At 35.7% G+C, this 18,444-nt stretch overlaps 1 protein-coding gene across 1 annotated transcript; it reads right to left on the bottom strand.

Annotated features, from left to right (window-relative positions):
* Positions 1–2,311: 2,311 nt before the first annotated feature.
* Positions 2,312–3,340, bottom strand: LOC106063988 (uncharacterized). Its single transcript, XM_013222477.2, has one exon. The coding sequence runs from the start codon at positions 3,338–3,340 to the stop codon at positions 2,312–2,314; it is 1,029 nt and encodes a 342-aa protein (XP_013077931.1).
* Between the last annotated feature and the right edge of the window lie 15,104 nt (positions 3,341–18,444).

Below are 18,444 nucleotides of genomic sequence, written 5' to 3'. Positions count from 1 at the left end.
AAATGCATGATTACGAACTGTGAAAGTAGTAAAGTTCCCCTTTCAGACCTTGCAATCCATGGGGCAGATGGTGTAAAGGTTATCTGTTTCTTTGGCCTACGTAAACAAGGGTGTCTTGTGGCAAGCACACCTTTACTTTTCCCCAACTAATGTCAGGTCGCCATTAGATCTGGGTGGACTCAGAGGCACCCTAAAGATCACGAAAGTAAAAATCCAAGTCTTCAACAGGATTCGAAACCAGGGACCGGCGTGGAAGCCAAGCGCTTTACCACTCAGCCACGAAATACGAAAAGTGGAAGGCTAAAATTTACTTTAAATATTCAGAACGTATTGTTGGAAGAGAATCTGTTATTAGATATTTATATGAGAACCGAATATAAATAGAAGTTATTTTTCTTCATGAAGATTTTTCATACTTTTATAACCCTGTTTCCGCCCCAACACTGAATGTGTGCACCAGCAAATCGTTCAAGGCGAGGACTAGTCGACATATTGATTCAAGGAAAACTGTTTTAGTTCCGGCTGAAGTGATCTGGCGGTTTTAGGAGTCTGAACTGTCTGAGACTAAGAGCCATCCTTCGTGCTACCAGTGAACTGTATTGAGGACCTGGAGTGACAGTGGGAAGTGTGTCTGTGGTCTGTACTGATGTTTAGGTAGAAAAAGACTTGTAGAACTTAAGGCAAAGACTCCGTATGACTTGATAGCTGAAGTCTTGTAGAACTTAAGGCAAGACTCCGTGTGACTTGATAGTTGAAGTCTTGTAGAACTTAAGGCAAAGACTCCGTGTGACTTGATAGTTGAGGTCTTGTAGAACTTAAGGCAAAGACTCCGTGTCCCTTGATAGTTGAAGTCCATGTCTCACTGTGTATTTTATAGCTGTAAATAAATACACCGTCTATTGCTACCTCCTTTCGTTGAGTGATTGCCTGAGATTTATAAATAACATTTATTAAATAATTACTTCAGTGTATGCACTACAGCGGGGTTGGCTATAGGCATAGAGCAAAGTAGGCAGCCACTTAGGGCCTCCGGTCTGTGGAGGATTCAAAGAATTTTTTCTTGAGGATAAAAAAAGAAATATAGATCAAATCTCAAACATAGCAGAATTCTATGTCTACTAACCTAACTTTTAGTCGCTATAATTATTCAAGATTTATTCACCTAATGTTTACTAAGTTTAGATCAACTTTTGAGACTACATATTTGTTTCTTTTTTACGGTGAAATTCACTACAGTGGAAAATATGATAATAATTATGATTCGTCTATGAAGCACATTTAGTGCTATCGGCGCTATAAGAATTTAACTTTGTTGATTTAGATATAGATACAGGACTGTTTATAATTCACTGCGTCTTTTTCGGTCTAATTTTTTTTCTATTTTAATTGGGGCCGCCCTATTCACTTCGCCTAGGGCTCCCAATTATCTAAGACCAGTCCTGACTACAGCGGCTGAAGTAAAACTGTCTAAGGCTTTCAATATAGGCTACCATTCCAGTGCTGATTAACAAGAGGTTTGAAATAAAGAACATATCCAGTAAAGTTTAATGAATCTTAATCTTCTAAAACAGTGGTTCCCAAACTTTTTTCCTTAACGTATTCAGCGAAACACTTTGCTTATTTTTTTAGAGAGATAAATTCTCGTGGTGGCTTAATGATTAATTATTACAGTAATTCGTGGAACGCCTATTCGGGCCTCGCGGAACACCAAGATTCCTCGGAACACAGTTTGGGAAACACTGTTCTTAAGGATGTCACATGGTGATGGCAAGCAGGATACGAACTCTGGCCAATGGTGAGAATGGCTCGCACCTTATAGCCAGCCAACAGTTACAAGCACAAAGACACAGCATTAAAACAAAACAAATTGTCCATTTACTAAACCCAATAAGACTTGCTCTTCAATGAACCTTTTACTGACAGCTGATGCAAAAGTTTCAGGTGAGTCTATTTCGAAGATAGACATTGAGAGTACTTTTATAAACAGAAGCAAATATTCATGAGACTGTTCTAATTAGGCAATAATAATCTCTTTTTATCGTATTTTACGAAACTGATTAACAATTAAAATTATCAATTCTCGAACACACAGATATTTATTCCAAACATACAAATAATTTACACATATTTAAAATATTCAAAACGAATTTTTTTTGTTCGTTTCTATTGTAAATCGGAGCTACAATACCTTAATTTGTTTCACATATTCATAACTAATATTACTGCAATGTGAAAGCGCCCCTGCACAGACAATATATAGGCCTATTAGAAATTGTTATCTTTACATGAAATCAAGCCAGTGTTTTGAAGTTTACTTTTCTGAATCAATTTTACGACATAAGAATGTCGCCAGAAACATTTTCTTATACTTTGAGCTCAGCTGGTAATAGATGATGATTGTGATTGTGGAGTTGACCGCTTCCAGGACAAAGGCGAATGACCAGGTAACATGAAAAATGTTGAAGTAGCCAGACGGGTGGAAGTCTCTCTTGATGGCCATAGCCATGAACAGGATGCTGGAAGGGAGATAGCTAACGATGAAAGCGGCCGACACGAAGCTGACCATTTTAATGACCTTCCTGTCCTTGTTGGAAATGGTGTTTGTGTTGTCCCCCCTGGCGGAAACGCTGCGCCACTTTGTTTTCTCGTTAAGCTTGACCACGAGTATGATGGTGCAGACAAGGACAACTGAGAAGGCCAGGTACTGCATGATGACGTTGTTAAGAGGAAAGGTGACCTTCTCGAACTTGTCGCGATCCTCCACGAAGTGCAGGCCGATGAGGGATCGGTTCTTCTCCGGGTAGAACTTCCAGACGAACTGGTTGACGTAGAACTCGGGCGCCGCGGAGCCGGCCACGATGAGGAACGCCATGACGACGAAGCACTTTGTCCTGGTCGCCGTGATGATGGACTTGACCTTCAAGGGCAGGGCGATGCAGATGCAGCGCTCAAACGTGATGAAAGCCGTGATCCAGCTGACGGTTCGCGTGAAGCAAATGTGCGGCCAGCCTCCGACGATGAACTGCACCTCCATCAAAGCAAACGGCAGCCCGATGTTCTGAAACATGGGGTTAAAGCAGGCGCTCTCCAGCAGCAGAAATATCATGGAGAACACGTCTGCCACGGAGAGCCCCATCAGGCTAACGTTGACCGCGTCGTTAAGGCCCATCCTGAGGAAGACCACGACGTTCATGACATTAGCTACTAGCCCAAACACGCTGAGAGTGCCGCAGATCGAAACATAGTTGACCGTTAGAATGATGTCTTTAACCTCATCAGAAATCAGTTCCTGTAAGTATTTATAGTCATTGTTGGTATTTACAAGATTTGAATCGGACATGTTATTAAATGTTAAGAATTTTCCAAAAAGCGAACAAAATATTAGTTAGTGATCTGAATTGTGCATCAGTCACGTATGAAAGCGTACAATCTTTAAGTCTCAACTTTTGAGTACAAACTTGTTTAATACAAGTGCAGAAAGTTATATGCAGAAAACCCTTTAAAAAGAAAACATTTTTTTTCTTTGGCTCGATTTCAAACACAATTAAAAAAAAAAAGCGTAAAAGATGAAAGGATAAATCATTAATTGAATCGATTTTATAAAATGTCATATTTCGATGCATGTCGTTTAATCATTTACTCTTGTCAGTCATTTTTAGAAGTATTTATTGATATTTGAGACTGCACACCTGCCCGTAATTGATGTCTCAGAATATTTCACCGTTCTTGCACTTTGCAGATTTTTTCGACAGTGGCGTAGTCTAGATCTCTCTGTAACGTAATAGAAACATTCTCTTAAAATGTCTTATTTTATACTTTTTATTCCCCGTGTTTAATTTATTTTGTCCGCGTAATAATTAATAATTAGTTCATTTAATTAATCGACTTGGACTTATAGTATTCACAGGAGTAATTATATGTATCATTCATTTTGAACAAACAATTACAGGAGAGATATTTTTAATTTGGATTGACTTTGCTCGGCCAGAAGACACAACCCATTTAAATCTCTAAGAGCAAAAATGAATGCAGGATGCAGACAAGACAATGAAATCTGATACATTTCATTGCTTTAAGGTCCGCTGTAACATTCACACGTGATCGCCAGCGTCTATAATATGTAGAGACGTCGGTAAAACCATTTCTTAACCACTACTAAGAAATATTCATGTGTTCAACGTTTATTGTTTCACAAGTATACACAATCCTACTTTTTTAAAGTTTCAAGCATATATTGATCTTTGTCGTACATACAATTTTTTGCAGCTTCATTTCTTTCTTTTTTTTTTCATTCGAGATTTTTACACGAAATGTTGATGACAGTATCTTATCGTATATGATACAGACGTTACTTCAAAAAAGAAGATGATTACGTCCTACGCGTCATGCATTTAGTCATGCATATTAACCAATGACCTAAACTCCGCCAAGTCACTGGTTTTCCTGTCTAGCTCAGGCAACCCATTCCATGCTCTAATAGCACTAGGGAAGAAGGAGTGTTTGTACAAATTTGTCCTAGCATATGGGACGAGGACTGTGCCTTTATCTTTGTGTCTTGTTTACACTATGATTTTTATTAACCCCATTAAGTTCTATAAGCTACAAGATACAATGAAATAGAAACAAAAAGCAACATGAAGAAACGTAGTAGCGTTATAATGGAAACTAAAGAAAAAGAAAGGTAATCAAAGAGGAAGATCGGGAAATATAAATTCGATTCTGGAGGTTTGAAAAGAGCATTAGAATTATTACATGGTTTAGTAAAATAATATATGCTTTTTTTTGCTTATCAATATTTGCATATTCTGTACACCGGATGTACCAAAAAGAATGCTATTAATGGACACCCCTTATGTATGAAAATGTCCAATTGATTACATGCCTAAATTAAGAATAAGTTGTGTTGTATGGTATATGTTTTAATGTTTCAAAGTACATCAACACGGAGGTGCACTTTAGTGACAGGAAGTATTTTGTTCCAATGTATTCAGCATGATGTACTGTAGACAAACACCTCGCTAACTATAGAAAAAAGTTTATCAACATAATACGTTTTGTTTACAGATAGAACAGAATATCTTCAACTGTATAACCAGCTAGCAACTGCATTTCATTAGTGCACTGAAATCACTGGCCCCAAATCACCCCAATAGAAAGGAAACTATATGGAGAGCTCCCTGATTTGGAAACCACTGCGCAGTTCATCTCATGTATTGGTCTAGTCATCTGAACACTCCAACATAACAATGAGAACGAAGAAGAAGAAGAAGAAGTAGCAACATTCCCCGCCCTTCAAGTTCATGGGGCAGATGATGTGCAACTCATTTTCGTTGCTATGGATCCGGGGGTGTCTGATGGTCGAATCATTTCAGGTACACATTAGATTTGGATGGACTCATGGTCGTCCTAATTGTCCAGAAGTTTAACATACCATCCTTTACCAGGACACGAGCTCAGGACCTCTAGCATTGGATGCCAAGCGCTTTACCATTCGCCCTCAAGCTAGGTTAATATCAAAAACGATTCTGGATTATTTTTACTTTAAATCCGACACTGATCAGACTTCATTGATAAAGCTGTGATGTTGATATATTTCGTTTAAATGTGAGAAGTAGGAACTTAATTGTTTTGTCAATTCAATCCTTACAAATGAATTAACAAGTTTCGCTCTGGATCGCAGACAAAATAAAAAAAATATATAATTATTAGGAAAATATTCCATTATATACCCGCATTAACGTTGCATCAGGAAACCAGAACGTTATAATGAGGAGATAATTGGTTTAAATAGGTTGACGGTAAAACAACGTTTTTCTCCCTTTGTACATTTCATGTTTAAAAAAAAACATTTCAATGGCAAGGAAATAGATTTTCAAAGTAAACATGAGATGGAGAGAGATCGACGCCTGAGATCGATGACCTTCAGAAGTGTCACCATGTTGGTGTCTGTAAATATTGGTCGTTTGTTGAGCGCAGAATTTAAATGAATAAAAACTATTGAAATAAATAAAAAAAATATGTTTATGGTAAAACATGTAGAATCCCACCATTGTAGACAATTAGATGAAATACACCAATTCGGATAAGGTTGGGACATGTATTTGAAGGTACAATGTGTAATTGTTTAAAATATAGAAAAAAAGTTCTTAAAACAATTAAGAAATACATAGTTCATTAACGGTAATCCAATTAAATAAGCAAATAAAAAAAATAATAAAACAAAATGTGTGTGTGCTGTAATAAATGACTAGATGTCACAAGATTCCCCAGTTTGATGGGATATTCTTTTTTTCCCAATACTCAGAAAACACAAAAAACACACATTTCTTATTTCATTATCTAAGATAATTTATAATTTCATAAACGTTCATGCACTCTTTTTCTTATAGTGCAATTAGAGCAGGGAATGGGTTACCTGAATCATCAAAGACTTATAAGACTGTAAGCACAGCCAGTTTGTCTAATGTGTGACATGCTTTGGATGTGACTTCTGAAAATAATCTACATCCTAGGCGTATATAATTATAAACTATATGTATTACAGCGCAAACAAACAAACAAAATATTTAAAAAAGATTTTTCAATTGGGGGCTGACACCTTTAGCTGACCGCACAGGGTGACACCCATCCTAGTGACGCCACTGATCCTAGCCCAAACCTTTCGCAGAAAACGGGGGTTGGCAGCGGGCAGGATATGAACCCAGGACCATCGAGACAACCGAACGACAGTCCAGCGGGATACTGCACGACCAGACAGCCATCGAGTTTAACAGATGTGTCACAACATTTGGATGGTACGATGTGTTGTTATGCCGGGGATTTTACTTGAACTCAATAGTTAACAAAAATGACGATCTAGAATTACAATTGACGATTCTTTTGATAAAACAAAACTCTGGAACTTTATTTAAATATAACGTAAGTACAGTTTATGTACAAATTACAAATCAATGAGCATGGAACATATTACAAAGGCTTTTCAAACAGAGCTCTTAGAAACGTGACTGTCTACAAGGACATTATTTATTCGACTCCTATTACTTTCTTACTCCCCGCCAATTCTCTGGCGCTAACTCTTTTCAAAAAATGTCTTTGTTTTATTTCAAATCAACCAATAGATTTCAGACTTCATAATCACGTCCCTTGGGTAAATCCTGACGTGTCTAAATTTGAGGGTTAAATCCCGAGGCTCATGTCGAGGGCTTATATTTTCTTTTAAAAGTGAAATGTACAAACAATTCTATAATGTAATCTGTGACATATTACCCCCCCCCCTCCATTTAGCATTTGTATGGTAATAGAAATGCTCATATGTATTAAAAATATTTAAATATACACAAAATACCATACATGAAATTATAGAAAAATGGTTGAGGTAACATATGACAAAATAAAGTCAACTTGGAGATAAAAAAAATGTAAATGCAGTGAATAAAATTATTGATGACTTTGGACACCTGTTTCACTATTCAAGTGGTTATGAAAATGAGACAATGCTTGTCATGAACAATATCAAAAGTTGTACAAAGCATAATACTTGGATAAATTAAATCTTGAATTGAATAGGTTACTTCTCTTCATGGTGCCTTATGATGAAATTAAAATATGACATTATAACTCATTTGGGTAATAGTACTACTGAAAATGTGTACATGGAAAAATATACTGCATATGAAAAATTGACATAGAAAAAATAATTGTGATAGTACATGACAATCTTCTGAGAAAATAATACTCAATGTGATATAAATCTCAACATGTGTGAAGCAATGAAAAATTCCAATTGTCTGTCATGTATCTGTACTATTATAATAGGATATATGCAATAATATTCGACCTGAAATAAAATACCTGAAATAAAATGCTCATGATTTAAAAATTAAAATGTCTGATGCATGTCATATGCAAAGATGATGAAACATAATAAACAAAGTATCTTGAATGAGTGACTTTCCTCAGTGGGTTGCTTGGTGCTGAAATAAATACAACATCTGATATAGAACTCCTGTGGAAAAAATGAGTAGACAAATTAATTGATTAAGTACAACTGAATACTGTTCTTCCTTGACGAGTATGAATGATAATGGATCAAGTGGCACTAAATATGCTATAGTACATATGTAGAGTAGAAATGTAAAGTTCGGAACCCTTCTGAATTGCCGACATGGATGTGCATGTGCGTTTTCTAAACTTGAAGAAAAGGTCTTTCAGTTTATGAAGCTGTTGTCTCCATGTCATAATGATCTCACAGATAATGTCTGATTGAACCGCGTTTGAGTTTGGTGAAAATAAGAACTGTCCGAAACCAAAACTCAATTTTCTGGTTGATGAACTTTGACGTTGTAGAACAATGGTAGCAGAATGCTTTGCATTAGAATGTTCAATAGAGCAATGACTGAACATGTCTGAGTTCAATCGGTCAATACAGCAATGTTGAAGAAGTTCATTTGTTCCTTTCTGAAGAAAAGTTGCCCCTTGAGTAGAAGGAGGATGAAACTTGTTGCTCTCTGGGTTGTTTTCAAATTGCAGTACTGGAAATGTTTCAGAAACACCGGTAAAGAAATCTGCATGGTCTGGAAACACTTTAGTGTCCTTCACTTTCTGTAGTGCTATGTCATTCAGAGTGATGACCTTGGGAATGTCAATGTGATTTGATGCTGCTATGTCATCCAGAGTGATGACATTTGGACTGTCAATTTGATTTGATGCTGGTAATGAAACATCTATCTCAGGAATGGGTGTTGATGATGTTTCTTCTTCCTCAGGAATAGTTGCTAAGCTTGTAAAATTATCAACTTCTGCTTTGATGTCTTCATTATCTGTTTCATGGTAATGTTCAAACATATGAACATGAAATACTCTGGTAACCTTGTTGACATTGATTTCATAAAGCAGGTTGGAAATCTTTCTGATGATGTGGAAAGGACCTTGCCATTTGTAAAACAGTTTGTTACTGAAATCTGGTAACAGTAATTTGACTTTATCTCCTTGATCAAACTGTCTTGATTTCATGTGTTCATGTACTATTCTTTGACTTCCAATGTTCATGGTTGTAATGGCTTTGAGTTGACTCACATTCTTTCAAATGAGGAATACTTGTATGAGTGTTAGAGTCAAGTTGCATAGTTTTTCTTTTGTCTGGTATAGCCAAAGTTGATTGAATAAAAATTTCTTTGTTATCTGCTTCTGATTCTGGTTCATGAGACTTGTCTTGATTGCAGCAGAAATGTTCAATGCATACCATAGTATTGGTAGGTAATGATGCAGATGCAGTGTTGTTCAAGTCTTGATGTATGAAGTCATCTTCAATGGTTAGGGATGGGAAAGTACTAGGCAGGGATGGGCTTATATTGTCAGGTAGGGATGGACATGTAGTGGGTAGGGATGGACATGTAGTAGGCAGTGATGTCCCTGTAGATTTACTTGAGTCATGATGCATAGATTCATTGTTGTCAATTCTGACTTTGTAGTCTGGTTCATTCTTTGTTTTAGTTATGTTGCTTTTCTTTTGAGTTTGTTTCTTCTCACAATAATCATGTTGACAATGTGAACAATTATTAATGTATTTCTTGACATCTTTGTTCAAGCTAGGCCAATAATATTCTTTGGCAATTCTCTTCTTGGTACTTGTTACACTCATATGTATGGTGTCATAAAATTCATGCTTGGCTTTGATTATTTGTTGTCTGTACTTCTGTGGTACATATATTTGTTCAATTATATTGTACTTGTGGTAAATAATCTTCTTGAGAAATCCATCTTCAAGATATGCTGTAAGCTTTCTTAATTGAGCTTTCTGGTATATTCTTGTTAATGTTGCATCATTCTTTTGTTCAGCTTTGAATTCGGTATTTTTCAATTCTAATAATTCTCGTTTTAGTTCTTCTTGCCGTCTTTTGTCATCTTCTCTGTCTATTTCAGCTAATTTATTATCAAACCATCTTTCTCGTTCATGTGAAGGAATATTGAGTTTTTCTGCTAAAGCTATGGCTTCACCTATTATGTCTGTTGTTGAAGTCATGTTACAATGTACTTTTGCTTGATATTCTTTTTCTTCCTGTCGATGAACCAAATCATCTAGTTTAGGTACTTGTTTTTCTTTAGCTATGTCAAATAATTCTAACCATCTTTGTGTTCTTGTCTTTGGAGACATGTTGAAAAATATACCAACTTGGAATGTAGAAATATAGTAACGTTTTGAATATAACAAATCAATGTTAGTTATGCCGTAACTGGCTATGAAGTATAACTTTGTTTTACAGTAGAAGTACTACTGGAGTCGTTGTGTTCTAGAGCCGGAAGCCGTATTTAATTTTTTTTGTTAGTTTCTTGTATTGGAGCAAAAAGTTCAATATCTGGATTTTGGCTTTATCTCAGATATAATAATAATACAGTGACAAAGTTCATGAAGCCTCAATTTGCTAATAAATTCTTGACAGTAGACTTGTAGTTACTGGAGTCGTATGATTAAATATATATAGATCTATTGAGCCGAGTACTTTTTTTTTCTGGTTTAACAGTTGGTTAAATCTGGTCTTCTGTTTACTTTGTGCTGCACAAATGATTATTTACTGGTCTTCTTTATAATGCCAGTTATTTGATTTACTGGTCTTTTTTATAATGCCAGTTATTTGATTTACTGGTCTTTTATATTGCCAGTTATTTGCTTTACTGGTCTTTTTTTTTATTGCCAGTTATTATGTATATTGGTCTTATTCCTTTTGCCAATTACATATAATAATAGTTTTCGTGAGTTAGACGTAACTCTAACGAAAATCTTTATAAAAGAATTATCGATAACCAACTGACCTGTTAAACACAGAAATTCTGTCCTCCGTTAAATAAGAATGAAGTTCCTTTGAAGAGTTTAGAAATTGGTCCTAGATCTTGAATAAATTTCGTTAAAAGTTGTTCATAAACTTTTATTAGTCGGAGAGTGCCAGATATAACACATGTAGATGGTATGATGTGTTGTTATGCCGGGGATTTTACTTGAATTCAATAGTTAACAAAAATGACGATCTAGAATTACAATTGACGATTCTTTTGATAAAACAAAACTCTGGAACTTTATTTAAATATAACGTAAGTACAGTTTATGTACAAATTACAAATCAATGAGCATGGAACATATTACAAAGGCTTTTCAAACAGAGCTCTTAGAAACGTGACTGTCTACAAGGACATTATTTATTCGACTCCTATTACTTTCTTACTCCCCGCCAATTCTCTGGTGCTAACTCTTTTCAAAAAATGTCTTTGTTTTATTTCAAATCAACCAATAGATTTCAGACTTCATAATCACGTCCCTTGGGTAAATCCTGACGTGTCTAAATTTGAGGGTTAAATCCCGAGGCTCATGTCGAGGGCTTATATTTTCTTTTAAAAGTGAAATGTACAAACAATTCTATAATGTAATCTGTGACAAGATGTATACACTTAGGACACTGTCATTTTTTTTTAAAAATAGAACGTCTGGTAGCTACAGGATAGACATAGACCCAACTGAGTAGTACTGTTGTGGCCCTTGTGCTCTACCCGGCCCTAATAATTGCGGGGGCCTATGCGAAACGGATTGCGCGGGGCCCAGTCTGGGTATGAAAAAGCATAATGTCAAAATTAACTTTTTGTATTAGAAAATACATTCGTCTTTGTAATAATTTTTTTAAATGAAAGCTGACAATGCCATTTTTTTTTAATCGGGCGTAGGATTGGCACCTCAAATTGACAATTATGTCTATTTTTTAGGAGATTTTAATAATTTCAGGAGATTCCCAAGTATTTTCGTATATTTTGCCATTTCAGGAGATTTCCAGGAGACAGGGCCGGTCCTATTAATTGCGGGGCCCTATGCGAAACGGATTGCGCGGGCCCTGTCTGGGTAGGGATAAGGATAATAAGTGAAAATTAAGATTTTGTATTAGAAAATAAATGCCTTTTTGCATTTTATTCATACATTACTAAGTACAAAATCAATGTAAAATTAACTTTATGAGCCATCTGCAGTAGATAGTAGTTTTCCAACAAAAAGCCGATAGACATTCAGATCTGCTTTTTAAATTTACTATCGACTAGAAAATATCGCTTTTGTTTTTTTTAAGACGTCGAAATAGATTTAGACTTTGGTTAAAATTTGCCATATTATTAGGCCTACATTTTTATTACATGAAAGCTGACAATGCCGTTTTGTTTTTATCGCGTGCAGGATTGGCGTTGAACATATTATATGACACCCGAGATGACAATTTGTCTGTTTTTAAGGAGATTTGCATCAGTTTTCAGAACATTTTAGGAGATTTTCGTGACTTTTTCGTATATTATGCAATTTTAGGAGAATTATATGAGCCCTTTAATAATAAGTTTTAATGGTTTAGTTTAATAATTTACACATAGAGTACGCCCGGGGCCTATGAAAGAGCGGAGCCCACTGCGGCCGATTAGGTTACAGTAGCCTAAATCCGGCCCTGCCTTTGCTCCACCGGATATCGAAAGAAGTAGGTCAAGTAAATCAAGACTGTAAGTTATATGTTGATATAATTATTGTTATTGTTATAATAACACGAATCCTATTTTGGCATTTTTTAAGACAATATTTACGGCAAAGGGGGATTACTATAAATTTGCATTTTATTTGGTCCAGAGAATAGGAAGTATTGATTAGCTGTTTGATTTAAAAGATATCCGATAAATTTGTGGGCTTTTATTTGAGCAGTGTCAATTCACATTTGTAAGGTAGTTTGCTTATATCACAAATTCAGTTTTACAACTTAATTGGTAATAGGGATATTTTAGAATAGCGTCCTTGACATTGTTTAGAATCGAAAATTTTCGTGAAAAATTTCAATATTTAAATGCAGGTTTTATTTGGAAAAATAGCAAATTTGATTAACAAACATGCGTTCGTTTTTTACTTACAAAATGCTGTTTTGTAGACTTTACATTTTAGACCATATTAAGTAATATATTATATTTTATTAGTTATTGGTTTTGCCTTATACCTTAGCAAGGTTATGATACCTTTAGGTGATAATAAACCTTACACAATAAATGTACTTTTGACTGAATACACGAGTTTACAACTAGAGGTAGAAAAAAAACTGAAATATTGTTTCTGATCGAGTTTATTTTAAATACATAAAACAGCTTTAACTGGTAGGTTTTCAAAAGTCAGTGTTTGGTAAGACAAAATATTATTATTTTGCATTCCTAGTCGTTACTATAGGACATTATAATGGCAACGTCTTTGATTACAGAGATTAAGGATGAGTGCAGTGTTTCACATGACTACGCAAATCCTTTGGAGACATCGCCTTTGACTTCAGGCGGTCTAAAAGCTGCGGGACACACATTTGAGACCCAAAGGAAAGCCATTACTGAAGACAGGAGAATCGCTTATAAATTTACTGCCTAATGGTAGTTAATGAACGAAAGAGATAAAAGATGAAGATAAAAGATGAAGATAAAAGATGAAGATAAAAGATGAAGATAAAAGATGAAGATAAAAGATGAAGATAAAAGATGAAGATAAAAGATGAAGATAAAAGATGAAGATAAAAGATGAAGATAAAAGATGAAGATAAAAGATGAAGATAAAAGATAAAGATAATGTAAGTTTGAAATAGAGAAACGGGATGAAACGAGCGTAGAGCAAGCGACTATCTAAACGGACCAGCACAGGATCAGAGTAAGTATACTGTCAGTTGTTCGTTATCTACTAATATTTTTGTCTTAAGTTACTGATGTGGCTAAAATAAATCACCCCTCTTGCGTCACAAAAATAAATCTCTCAAATATCATGACCTCTGGTGTACGCGCAATTAACATGACTTTCTTTCTAGCATAATCAAGCTCATCAATTAAGTCAAAATAATTTCTACATAGGACAGTGCTCAAAATATTTATAAACATCCATTTGTTTAGTCAACTCTTTACTGAATTGAAAGAAACATAAGAGTCTAGTGTCGGGAATTCCCGATGAAGCCGTGTGCAAAATAAAAAGATGTAAGCCAAATTTCATTTTAAGATGATTATATGTTAAAAATTAAAACGGTCAAACCAAAGCTATCACAGTGTGGCCTATTACATAGTTATTTTCCCCATAGGCATGGGCGTAGCCAGGATTTTTTTCGGGGGGGGGGGGGTGGGTGGGATTTCCCCCCCCACCGAGGAAAAAATGTATATATATATATATATATATATATTATATATATATATATGTGTGTGTGTGTGTGTGTGTGTGTGTGTGTACATAATTAATCTTTATTACATTGACCCTTTCGGAAGACGTTTATTGTGTCCTAGAATAGGTTCTTCCTGGAATTAGTGGAAAACGTGTAGACTCCCCGCCCTTGATAGCCCCGCCGCCGGTATTGAAAGCCTACAAAATGCATATTCTGAGGTATCTACAGTGCATTATCTTGATATTAAAATGTTTTATTTAAAAAAAAAACTAATGTGCTATTCTTACTGGCTTAGACCCTCTCGCGCCGTTCGGCGCATTTTCTGGCAATCTGTTTCCGCAACTCTTATTTTGTGTAACTAATTTTGTCGGAGAACATGTCCCGCAAAAATTCATGCGACGCTCTGTCACAACCTTACTAAGGGTTCGACTCCCAGTTCGGCATATGATTTATTTGATTTAGACCCGATCTCTATAACTGACTCCTAAAATCTGTCTTAACCATCTTTGTTGAGCCACATTTAGTGTTTTTCAATTTCGGCAGAAGACTATTCACACTTTATTAATGGAGCCCAAGTCACTGGTGGAAATTTGTAACCTCTCTTGACTACGCTCTTGGAATTACATGCTTGTATTTCGCTTTAGATTTTATATCGAAAAGGAAAGTTTTATGGTCAAAATCATCTGTTGAGGGGTTTTAAACTAAAAAATCTCTGGAGTTTTTTGTGTTTTTTTTTAAATTCAAAACTAGCTACGATCATAGAATTTGGTGACTGTAGTTTGCTTTAAAATAATATTGAGGATAGAGTTTTCCAACTCAAACCACTCTGTAGGGGAATTTTAAACTCAAAACCATCTGGAGGGGTTTTAAACTTTAAAGAAAAAGCCATCTGGAGGAAGGGAATTTAAACTCAAAACCCCTTTGGCTAAGCTCATAGCATTTTGAGTGCGTAATTTGCATTTTTTTTTTATATTGAAGAGGTAGTTTTCAGCTTCAAACCCCGCTGGCAGGGGGTTTTAAACTCAAACCCCCTTTGGCTACGCTCATAGATTTTATAGTGTGTAATTTGATTTTTTTTTTATTTTTATATTGAATAGGTACTTTTTAGCTTCAAACCCCAACTGGAGGGGAGGGGGGTTAAACTCAAAATGCCTCATAGAATTGTGAGTGTGCAATTTGCTTTTTTGTTATATTGAAAGGGGGTTTATCGTAATTTTTGGGGGGCGGGTTTAAAGTTAAAATCTTCCTTAGCTGTTTTATTGGAATTTGGAATTGTCGTTTGCATTTTTTTAGTTTTGTTTATAGAAAAGGGGGATTTAACTGCAAAACCCCTGGTAGGGAGTTTTAAACTCAAAACCCCTGGTAGGGGGTTTTAAACTCAAAACCCCAGTAGGGGGTTTTAAACTCAAAGCCCCTGGTAGGGGGTTTTAAACTCAAAAAAACCCTGGTCAAGGGATTTGTATCTCAAAACCCCCTGATAGGTTTTTTTTAAATTTCAAAACCCCCTTGTAGGGGGTTTTAAACTCAAAACCCCCTGGTAGAGGGTTTTTAACTCAAAACCCCTTCGGCTGTGCTGTGGTAAGTGATGATTTAGTATTAAAATCTCACCTAAAGTAAACAAAATGAAAGCAAAAATCAGTCACTTAATTCCGTTCCCTTTCATTTGGGGGGGGGGCGGTTGAACCCCAACCCCCCATCCTGGCTACGCCCATGCCCATAGGTATACATAGACTGTCAAAATGTGAGATAAAATTGTCGACAAGTTATTTGTGAAATACCAGCCCGGTGTTCACACATTAATGAAGAGTTCGCTAGCTGATAGGAGGAGCATTTGACAAAAGAACAATAACTGTTGTATTTTATAACACAATTATGGATCTGAATATGTCATTTTGCTATATTTCGTACACGTTTCGTAGTGACATTTGTGATCCCAGATATGCCCATGGGTGTTAACTCTAAACGTCAATGGACCTTGGTTCTCTCCCCTTTAATGTGTTCCATAAAGTCCCATTAAGGCGCCCTCTGAGTAGGTCACGATATCTCTTGTGACCGTTTCAGTAACTGTTGCTATGTCATTATGGTGACAATACTCTAGTGGCATTGAAGTAACTAGACTAGAATCTATCGAAGTAGTGCTCACTGATTTCGAGGTTATTTAAAACTGTATAGCTTTTAATTAAAAAACAATCATTTAAAGATAATTGCATTGTTAGGGTCTTCTGAAGCTGAAAACTTATCTTATCTTAAAGAATTATGTGGCATGGTGCCAATGGTGTAATTGATTTAAGTTTTTGAATGGGTGATTTTATTTTATAGAGAAACATAGCCCCCCCCCCCCCATTTTGTTTAACCCCTCTAACGTGTCTGGGTGTGCCTTTTTGAAACAAGTTTCGTAATCACAGAGTGCTGTCTGAGTCCCATAACATAATCACATCTGCCCAGATTTTGTTTTACGCACAGGTATACAACAAATTAGCTGACGACGCACGCGGTAATGATTAAACAGTGTTTGGTCGGAAAAAAATTGGCTAAAAAAAAGAAAATCAATGTAGACTCTTTCACTTTGACAAAAACAACCTTTATCTTATTTTATATATTCCAGAGATTACTTCAAAAAAGAAGATAATTGCGTCGTATTTTATGTCTCAATATAATCATGCATGTTAATCAAGGGCTTAAGCTCTGCTAAGTCGTTAATTTTCATGGCTGTTTCAGGCAACCGATTCCATTCTCTAAAAACATCAGGGAAGAAGGAGCACTAGTACGAATTTGTTCTAGCGTATGGAATAAGAAATGTGCCTCCATCTTTCTGTCTTTCCAAAAGATAACAGCAGTAGTCTTGCTAGATTTTCCGTTTTAGATTAAATTTTTCTTACCATTTTTTTTTACGGTTTTTCTCTCTTGATCATAGTTTTGAAGCAGAATACATACCATTGTCTCTCCAACTCAGGACCCCAGCGTAATGCTAAGACCCCTTTCAAAATTGGTGATACTGGATAGTATTTTAAAACAAACTTAGGTCTGTTCATTTACTAGCTAAGCTGGCAAGCTTAAATAAATAAATATTTAGATAGATAGATAGATAGATAGATAGATAGATAGATAGATAGATAGATAGATAGATAGATAGATAGATAGATAGATAGATAGATAGATAGATAGATAGATAGATAGATAGATAGATAGATAGATAGACAGACAGACAGACAGACAGACAAACAGACAGACAGATAGACTGATAGATAGATAGATAGATAGATAGATAGATAGATAGATAGATAGATAGATAGATAGATAGATAGATAGATAGATAGATAGATAGATAGATAGATAGATAGATAGATAGATAGAAAACGTCGCTGCTTTGGTGTATCGCCAGCCAAACGTGGGCATAAAGATATATTTTATACCTTTAATCAAAAGACCCATAGAGCTAAAGCCAACAGTTTGAGACCCGTACGTTTGACCTTCACTTTGATTCGCAAAAATCTCATTCCTGCACTTCATGAGAAACGTAATTTCATGGTTGTCCATTTGTCAAAGATAGAAGTGATCAGGGTCATCATTAAGAGCTCAATGATAAGGATCTTTACAATCAATAGGACCCCCAAAGTGTAGGCCATGTCTCCTCGTAGTGCAATTAAGCACGTTTTTTGTAATCTTCCTGGCTTTTGGCGTTATCTCGTAAAACGCAACACTCGAGAGCTAACCTTTAATTGGTGGAACCAGCGTGTATGTTTCATGGTTTTATTTCTAACCACTTTTGAGTCAAAAGCATGAATCAATACGACTTAAATGTTGAAGATGAATGCTCTGCGTTTTCCATATTTTGGCACACGTCAGGCTCGGTTATAGCGAAACTATTAGGGAGGAGTGTAAAGAGGTGAAACAGGCTTGTAGGTATCTATGAAATAGAGCAGAAGAACAGCCTTGAAACCTTGGCACTTCTTTCTCCAGACGAATTCAACAGCCAGTCATAACGCCTCTCCTGCAGTGAAATGATAACTCTCAAATATCAATTCGAAGAAGACCTTTTTTTTTTGTTTTGTTTTGACTGGTTGCCTGGCAACGAAAGTGGTAGACTTGACTTTTTGGAACGCACTTGTTGTCATGTTTAAATTTGTTTTTTCTTTTCATGTCTTCAACTTTGTATTCAATGAAGGCATTGGGTTGAACTAATCTCCCAGTGAGTCTATTAAAAGCAAACATGGAAAGATAACATTAAAAAAAAATAATTTTTTGTTGAATAAATGAAGGGGGG

This window comes from Biomphalaria glabrata, chromosome 17 (assembly GCF_947242115.1).
Source record: "Biomphalaria glabrata chromosome 17, xgBioGlab47.1, whole genome shotgun sequence".
NCBI classification, from domain to species: domain Eukaryota; kingdom Metazoa; phylum Mollusca; class Gastropoda; family Planorbidae; genus Biomphalaria; species Biomphalaria glabrata.
The sequence above is the reverse complement of the archived record's forward strand: the minus strand, read 5'-3'. Positions and strand labels throughout refer to the sequence as shown.